General features: G+C 46.0%; 1 protein-coding gene across 1 annotated transcript in view; it reads right to left on the reverse strand.

The window, feature by feature from the left end:
* Positions 1-1,792: 1,792 nt before the first annotated feature.
* The window catches only part of FERMT2 (fermitin family member 2), a gene marked incomplete at its 5' end in the record, with an annotated part of 30,766 nt that continues 23,071 nt past the window's right edge, over positions 1,793-9,487 (reverse strand). Inside the window, 7 exons of the mRNA XM_010019979.1 lie at positions 1,793-2,343; positions 3,575-3,716; positions 3,947-4,071; positions 4,587-4,607; positions 6,774-6,995; positions 7,332-7,438; positions 8,670-8,794. Coding sequence (XP_010018281.1) covers positions 2,170-2,343; positions 3,575-3,716; positions 3,947-4,071; positions 4,587-4,607; positions 6,774-6,995; positions 7,332-7,438; positions 8,670-8,794 — 916 coding nt within the window. The remainder of the gene's footprint in view (positions 2,344-3,574; positions 3,717-3,946; positions 4,072-4,586; positions 4,608-6,773; positions 6,996-7,331; positions 7,439-8,669; positions 8,795-9,487) is intronic.

Below are 9,487 nucleotides of genomic sequence, written 5' to 3' on the forward strand. Positions count from 1 at the left end.
TGGGAGGAATTGCCCGGCACCATCAGGCCACCCCTTCCCTTTGCTTTTATGGAGCAAGGGTGCAACCCATCCAAGAGCACGTGGTGCAAAACCCAAGAGAATCACTGCAGAAATGCATCAGTGATGTGGAAATGCACAATTTCCTCTGAGCACCCAACTGAGAGAGAGCAAATTCAGCTTGTGCCTGGAGAAGGTGATGCGGGTGTTGCTGTTGCCTGCTCTTCCCTGTCCCCCCAGACATCCAGGCGAGCAGCCATCCTCACCTGCCCCCTTTCCCATTCCTCCTCACCTCCTTCCAGCTCTGCTATGGCTCTGCCATGTTGGGATGGGAGAACCTGCAGCTGAGAGCTGAACCGAACATGGCCAAGCAGTGTCCCTCTCTAGGGGAATTTTTGGGCACAGAGCTCTCCTGGTGGTGAATCCCTCACTGGCTTCTCTGCCTGGGCAGCACCCCTGTTCCTGCACAACAACAGCACCATATCTGCTGCTTGCCAAGCCCCTGGTCCATGGGCAGCTGGTCAAGGGCCCTCACAGGTGCATTGTGGCTGCAGGATCTCCCACTGTGGTGCTGCCCTGTGGCAGCAAACCCAATTTCATTTCACTGCCAACTGAAGGGCTGAAATACACTGTTTTAAGGCTGACTTGCAAATAGATCTATCTTCCTTCTTGTCAACATAATTAAGCCCAATGCTCCATCGGCACCTTCAAGCTAGGTGCTGCCAAGATACTGACTGCATGTGTCCCAGCAGCATCCTTCCCTTCATCCCTGGGCTGCTTCCCCACTGCCTGCCTGGCCAGGGAACAGGGTTTTGGCCACTCCTGGCCCATCCCGTACTTTGCTTTGCTTTTTGGTGCCATTCTGTTTTGGAAAGCTCAGGATAAGGTGTTGGGAGGAAGTGCAGGGCTGGCACAGGGTGGTTGCATCACATGGGACATGCTTACAGCCCTGCTGTAGCACAGTTGAAGCACAAAAACCAGGAGCAGCAGCTGAATATTAAATAAAAGATTTGACTTTTATTTAAAATAAAATGCATTTGTATATAGTCCTGAAACCACAGACTACAGGAACACAACACTGGTTATTCCTCAGCATTAAGTGGGGCAGGAGATCCCTCCCCATTAGTGTTAATGCAGCGCTGCCTTAACGAACAGGGAGGTCCTGGCCCCAGGTATGAGTTATCGAGGGTGTTGTGGCGCAGCTCTGAAATCCCATTTAACTTAGATAAAAATTTACTGGACTGAAATTGTGGGGTTTTGGGTTTTTTTTCCTTTTGTTTCTTGGTTACTCCCCGTACCCCTTACAGGCATACTATAGTTAATGCTGATACTCCAGATCTATGCAATATTCTAGCTGGCTTGTGAGACTAGTTAAAAAAACTGTACAATTTATAAAATTTGTGTTTTTTACATTAGTTACACAAAACCTATACTTCATAGACCTTTACTTCATATTGTAATGAAAAAGTTTGCATATCATAGGCAGAACAGTGACTATGCTGGTGAATACTAAAAGTGTCATAATACAATATGGTGTAAAAATAAAATTAAAAAAAAATAAGACAATATAAATGATTATCAAAAGGCAAGTTAACAAATAAAACCAAGCTATAACAGACTAACAGAAGATCATCTTCGAGGCCACACGCAACTCTCTTCAAAGTCATGTCAGGCACCTGCAGCAGTCCTGGTGCATGTAGTGTGAAAAGGAGAGATGGCAGTTCTACTTACGGGTAGGACGACTTCAAAATAGGTCAAATGTACAGAATAAAAAACACAAAGAAAAAGAAAACACTCATGCATTAAACATGATAAATAGACTTCATATAGGTTAAGCCCTGGATGGCTTTACAAGAAGATGGCTTAGAGTTCTTGTAGAAAATTGGCTATTTTAAGTCAGTCAAATCTTATCCTGATCTGCCCATTGGATTCTGTATCTCAAGGCCAGCAGCACAATCCCCCTGGCCCAGACACGGTCTTGTTATAGCAAATTAACTGAAGTGCTCATTAGTGCACACAGATTAACTGGTCTGGTAATGCAAAAATTTTCATGATAAAAAAAAGATACATTTCAAGCTTACTTTATTAAGCAGCATATTTCAAAGAACAGCTTTTTAAAGTTAAATATTAATATGGCCATGGGGTTTCCTCTCGGTGTACAGTACATGGGACTCACACCCAACCACTGGTCAGTTTGTAGAACATCTCTTCATCTAAACTCTCATTCTGATCTTTCGCTCGCGTCGACAAGAAGATGTAGCCGCCAATGAACTCGTGAACCACTTTGCAATCCACCTCCGTGCAAATGAAGGACACCCGAACGTCATCTGCAAACTCCACTGTCACCTAGAATGCAAAACCACAGGGTTAGGCTCACCTGAAGGACTGGCACTGACACAACTTTCTCCTTTTTCTGTTAACCCAGATGCCTTTTCCATTGCCTAAGCAAAATCCAGTGACATAAACAATGATTTGGACTTGATCCTTATGGCTCCCTTCCAATTTGAGATATTCTATGAGTCTATGATACAGTGATTATTATTCAAATGTTTAGATACAGAAATACCTTTTACTTTTATTTAATTTTCTATTCTATTTATCTTTTTATTTATTTACTTGTATTATCATTACACCTTTCATTCTCCTGTGACTCACAGGTAATTACCCAGCATGTTTGCATCTCTCAATGGTATCTTTCCACTTTTTCCTGTGAGTGTATTTTAGTTTTGTAAGTGGAAGTTTGGCTGTAGAAATGCTCTATGGGGGCTGGGGGAGCTCATTTTGCAGTGACTGAATAGACTGTTTATTGATGGCCATTATTTTTTTGTCCCCCCATCAGTGACAGCTCTGCAGGAGGGAAGGGAGTTCCCAGCAGAGTATCTGAGATGAATAATTGGGATATTCGGGCTTGCAAGAGGGTCAAAACAAAGACTCTGAGGAAGAGGGGAAGCTGAATAATTTCTCCAGCCACTCTTAATGACCGCAAACCATGGGAGAAAAAGCCCTCACATATCCTTGGCAATTCTGATTAGATGTTCCACTGAAAAGGAGCAGAAAAAGTTTGCTCATCCAAATTTAACATCATGGAGCCTAGTGAAATCTCTACTGTTGCTTTTCATTACTTACATGGAAGTCTGAGCTGTACTGCAAATAAAAGGAATTTTAGTGCATATAAAGCTGGTATATTTATGCTACTGGTTAGGGTCAAGCCTGAGCATCAGTTCTGGTTTGATTTTATTTTGTTGCCTTTGAGTGGGTGTTCAGAGACCAGAGAAAATTGTTACACAGGAAGCGTGTAACTGTGTTATCAGGGTTTTCTGTTCTTTTGTTTAAGGGTCATACTCAACTCCACTAGTTAGGACAAGCTCTGCTAGATCTCTAAGGAGGTAGAAGAGGAGGGAGGAGAAACTGTATCACATCAATGCAGCTGGATGGGACATGCTTTAAAAAACAGCACTGTGAAAACCTGACTTTATAGAAGTTGACTTATAAAGTGGAATTAACCCCCCCTGAGAGCAGCGCCTGTCTCATGTCACAGGAGTGGGGGAAGCACCCAAGCTGTAAAACACCAGCTCACCATTTTAATCTCCCAGTTCACGTTCCACTGCTTCATGTTGCTGACCCGCCAGGTTTTGACAGCATCGCCCGTGCTCGCATCCATCCGTATCAGCCGGTTGTAGGCGATGCCAATCAGCTCCTCCTTCTTGCCCCCCTGGAACCTGTAACACAGTGAGGGGTTAATAAATGCACGCCTGTGATACACAGCTACGCGTGTTGAACTTGGCAGCTGAGTTAATGCATAAAAAATTGGGTTTGTGAGTCGATGCAATTACTGCTGTTCATTTCAGTTCCACTTCAACTTCCACAGCTAAGGATGTGCTGCATGTTTAACCTGCTCCATGTATTCATCCATGGAATCCCTCCTGTTCTGCCCAGCAGACCCACCAACCTTGCAATGAAATGCGTGATGCCGAACTCCGGCAGCGACTGCCAGGCTTGAATAAACCGCATCTTCGCCTCAATGAGGCTCATCTGGGCGACGTTCTGGTGGGCTTCCAGGATGCGTGCCGTGATCTGCAGGCGGCGAGACACACCAGCTTTAGGCAAGGGGGGTCATTAGTGGCATCTCGACTGTCATGTGAATGGGTAATGACTCGGGAGGCGTATGGGTGCCAGCGCGGTTACAAACACACATGGTGGATAATTTCTACCCTGAGGTCTTATTTCAGGTATGACTGCTCAAACCCTGCGACCACGGCTGATAATGTGGAGCTGCTTTTGCTTCGTATCTCCAGACATATAAAAGCAAATATAGATCTGAGCTGTCTGGAGGCAAAGAGCTGCTCAGGTTCAGTTAATTTAAGATGCAGGATGTGAGCAAACGGCAGGGCAAATTTCTGGTGTAGGGTTTCCAGTTTCACAGCAGAAATCATTGGGGACCATTATAAAAACCAAATAGGGCCCACGTTTCTTGGGGAGGGTGTATGTTTATCTATTCTCTTCCCTGCTGCTCTCCAAACCAAAGGGGCTCTAGACTATTTTAAGCTTTATCTTAAATTTATCTTAATTTTATTGTTGCTGTCACTTACCAAGTCTCTTACATAGCCTGGCTGAAGATGGCAAGGCGAAATAAATAAAAAAGGAGGCAGAAAGAAAAAAAAAAGCAATCAGAAATATGGCAACAAAGCAAAGAAAAAGTGTAAATTAACTGCAAACCAAAGTTCAAGCAAAAAAACCACATGCACAATTTCTCAGGTGGAAAAGCAGCCAAAGTGAACATAAGGACGGAGAGAGGACAAGGCTCGCTGCTTGTGCTGGCCCTGCCTGAGCACTGGTGTGCTCCCGGCTGGCCAGCACTGTGTAGAGATGGTTCTGGTCATCCTGAGATGGTTTTGGTCCTGCTGGTGAATGGAGAGGAGAGTGAAGCTGCCAGCTCAGAGGAGAATTAGTGTCCTCACACTCCTCCCCATGCCTCTGCGCAAACTCAAGCCCACTTACTATGGGTCATTAGCTGAATAGCTCCTTTTATTTGAGATATGCAGAGAAATGATGGGGATACTGCTTGGGGTAGCAGGCGGCTGGAGGAGAGCATCAGCCAGGCTTCCTGGGGATGCATCTGCCCTTGCAAGCCAGCTGCACACTGCTCCAACACGAACCCCAGCAAGGTACCTGAGAGCTGTGAATACACTTATTTTGGGTTGGTTTGAGTTTTATTGTGTTTAGGATTTGGTGCTCCCCAAACCCAACCTGCCAACCATACACTGCTGCAAGGACATGTGGAGATAAACACCACCCCAGTGGGTCTGGGGCTGGTATGGGACCAAGAGCCTCTGTAAATCCTCCAGCAAGGCCTACTGCCAATTCCCATTTCAGCACCATTTGTGGGCTGCACTACCTCTTCCTCCTCCTTCTCCTTCCTCGTGTCGGGGCGCTGAGGGACCCTCGCGGCCGAATTCCATCTTTCCTGCAGCCTCCATCCCTCCGTCCCTCCCAGCTGCGTGCTGCCCACAAACATCCTCTGCTGCTGCAAGCTCTGCCTCTGGCCATAAAGGAAAAGCCTAAATGTGCTGTTTAGCCCTTGTCTATAGGGGACCGGGTGTTTGCACCACAGTCGCCAGCCCAGCTTGGAGCAGGGAGAGGGCTCATGCCCACCCCCATGGTTTGATGGAGGTTATTTTTCTAACGAGGCTACCTGCACAGTAAGCAAGTTCTGCAAGCTAATATTTTTCCAGGTGCCTCCATTTTACTGAGTTCAAGCCTAGAAGGTATTATATACGTTAAAATGGTATATTTATGCAGCCTCTCCTCCATCCAAGTGGATATAAAGGCTTATTCAGAAGAATAATAAGGGCTATATAAAATACAACTCCACTGCCAGGAAATCATCGTGCTTTGCCAATAAAAAGTTACATTTTTCCTGCTTCTCTGACTTGCAGCCTTCTTCTGGGTTTGGAGAAATTGTATCTAGCTAAAGCCAGCCTGAAGCACACAGGCTGCGAAGCTACAGCTGAATGATTAAGTCACTAAGAGGCCCACAGAGCAATGACTTAATTTTTTTGCTGCTGTTCTGACATATAATTTCTTTCAGAAAGTTATGCATTTATTTCAAGCGCAGAACAGTTCAGCCCTGTCATTCATGGATCGAATGTAGTGTGGAGTTCAAGCACAAGTCACAGCAACTCAAAATGAAGCAATGTTTCAAGGACTGGCATTTGGAAGTAGTGGAAAAGCAAAGACAGAAATATGCAAACCGCATTACAGCCAAGTCTGGATAAAGCACTGCAAGCAACTGCAACTCTGCTGATCCTAAGGGTTTCTGCATGGACTCTGTGCAAGGGAAGGGGTTTTAATCCCAGCACTGGGGACTGATTTCATCTGATCACTGCTACATCTATGTGGCGAGAGAAGGGGGCAGCTGACCCATGCTTTACTGCACTGTCGCTTGTTAGCAGCAGGGGCAAAAACCATTCCCAAAATGTTCTCAAAATAAATGCAAATGAATTTTAAATGTATTTAAAATAAACGGTTCCCTGCTGCCAAAGCTGTGTACGTGCAACATCACATCATATACGGCAGAATTAAGGTCGTGGGTGTCATCCCCAGGTGCTGGATCGAAACCACACATTTCAGTCGGCATCTCAGTTTAGTAACCACGTGCATCCGATTAAGTGACACATCCAAAACACGCAGTGTTAAACACCAGGTACCGCCGAAATGGGTGCATGGTCAGCCCGGTCCGCACCAACACCGCGCCGGCAGAGTGGGCGAGCACATACCTGCTTGTTCTTGTACTTTTTCAGGTAGCGAGGAGAAACCAGACACTCTGGATTGATGTCGGTGTTGATTTGTTCTGGGATCAGCTGCGGGTCTGGGTTCAAATGCTGCATTTTCAGGAAGGAGAGGATGTTCTGCACTTCCATGCCGTAGGAGCTGTCAGCCATCGTCTTGCCCTTGGAGGCCAGGCGGCAGGCAGCCATCCAGCTGGCGTACTGCGTCTCCTGCCCCCGAAACAGAGACCCGTGCCCATCAGAGTGGTGGGGGTACTATCTGCCACCCTCAGTTAAACTCCAGGGAGACTAAAGCACACACAAAGACAGGCAGAAACCCAGCCAACGTGTAGACCATAACAATGGGACAAAGCCAGGGAAGAGCAGGGGCTGATTTTCTCCTCCAGATTCATGTGTGTCCATGTGCAACACTGAACGTTGAGCTCAGACACATGTGAGTGCATTTGCTATTTTTCTTTCAATTAACACCAGCTACATGGCCCATCTGAGCATGAGCTGACAGTGGGCAAAGGGCAAAGAGAGAGCCAGGCCAAGCAATAAACTTACATTATCGCAGCGAAGCCAGATTTCATTCATTCCCTCCGCCACTGGAATCAGAAGTTTGATGTTAAACTTCTGACCAGAGATATTCACATCAGGGGTGACTTCACATCCTGCAATGAGGGAGCCAGGATTTAACAAGCGTGTCAAGAACCATGCTTTAAAAAAAGGGAAAAAAACCCCACCCCTGAACACAAAAGAAGAAAAGGAAAAGCAAAGCTCTCCAACTATAGCATCTCCTGTGACACCTCAACACTGCAAAAATTTTGCACCGTATCTCCAATGGGATGAACGCTCTGCATAGCAGGGACAAAAAACTTGTCGAATGTCTCTTTTTAACAAGTGACAAGAAAAAAGGGTGAAAAAGCAAGACCTGATCTAAAAGCAACAGAGCCAAAGCTAATGCACACTTGCAGAATTCACCTCATAGATCCTGCCTGGCCTGGTGAATGGACCCGATGGCTGGCAAACACCCCATGTCCCTGAAATTTTAATGGAAGGGTAGGATAAGGTGGCAGGACAGGTGGGAACTCTCACCCCAAAACCCCTATACATCATTTCAGCCAGGCACACCACTGCTATAGTCAGTAGCAAGGTGTGAACATCCCACTTTTGGTGTCTGGAGAGAACTACAAGTGGTTGTAGAAACAGTGAGGAGTGATGAACTGAACCAGTCAAGTTAGCCTGGGCGCCGCTTCAGCTCTGCCCCCGTGGTGTTTTAAAAGTGCCATCACAGCAGATACGTCAAAAGCTCCCAAAAAGGTCCTGCAGGCCAGGCTTCACCCTGACTGCAGCCTGAGGTCGCTTGGCTTCACATCTCCTGCCTCCACAGGGAAAAAAATGAGCTCTCTGCAGTTCGGTGGCTGCCGGATCAGGAATGTTTAATTTGACATAGGAAAAGCCAACAACCATAGGAATTTAAAAACTCATGTGCAAAGCTCACAGGGAGTGATTGAGCGAGGCTGTTCACAACCAGCACCAGGGAGAGGAGGAAGAAAAGTTTAAGGCAGCAGGGGAAGAGAATGGTCTGTTCTCTCCAGCTCAAGCTTAATCTCTGCTTGGGAGTTAGTCCAATTCCTTTGGATAGCCATGACAAAAAAGGAGAACAGCAAGTTGTCTCCCCATGCTACTAGGGAGCTGGTGGGTTGGGGTCACAAGTACCATGTACTCACTTTCTAGAAGTCTAAACATATGCCATGCTATCAAACCCAGGCACCCTCATTCCTTTAAACATATTTACCCAACCCTAGGATGGCACACCAAGAAGATAAACCAGTGGGAAAAGAAGATGTAAGAGGACCAGCTTAGTACAATAAAATACAACAGCATTTACACTTCTCTTACCTCTCAGGTTCATCTGGTGTGCAGGAGTCCCATTGGATTCCTCTTTGCTTTTATAGCAGGAGATAGAGGTATCTTTGAAGGTGCACCAATATGGCTTGTAGCCTTTCAACGTCAGCTTCTTGGGCCTGCCAGACAAGTTGAGGGACATTATATTTAGCTTAAGCTCCTAAACCAAGCTGCTGCACCAGCAAACTCATTTCACCCTTGAAAACCTGGCGTCAGCAGTCTGGGACAGTCCCTGCCTGGAAGCTCAGCCACCACTCACCTTCACTACAATGTTGGGTTAAGAAATTGAGCTACAACTGCAAGTTTGGATTCTTCAATCCCATGGAAGTCCCACTAATCTGGGGCAAGGTCAGGAAAGCTGAAGAACTGTATTACAAAAATAGACATGTCTACAAACTGCTGTGAATTATGCCTCTTCACCCGCCACATTAGACTGGAACCACTTTGCCCAAGCTCTGAAAGGAAGCGGTACTTCTAAAAGATCTGTCACTCAATCACATGCATGAGCATACTTGTTGCTTTCTTTTTAAATACTCCACTTTGCATTAGAAAAGGTTCAGTTCTTTTCTATGGAAAACGTGGATTTTGCTTGACTCTGCAGAAGAAATGATGGGGCTGCACGCCTGCAGCAAAGTGACCACCTGGCATGGTGGTACCCTGAGCCTGTTCATCCCACCATGAGCACAGGACCTTTCCAGAGCTGCAAGTTTCTCAGTTTCTTAACACCAGTTAATTTCTAAACCTTATTCAAAGGCTATACGTGTAGACTCTCACTGCAACGCACTCTCACATCTGCATCCCAGAAACTGCTG

This window comes from Nestor notabilis, unplaced genomic scaffold (genome assembly GCF_000696875.1).
Source record: "Nestor notabilis isolate BGI_N333 unplaced genomic scaffold, ASM69687v1 scaffold13178, whole genome shotgun sequence".
Lineage (NCBI taxonomy): Eukaryota > Metazoa > Chordata > Aves > Psittaciformes > Psittacidae > Nestor > Nestor notabilis.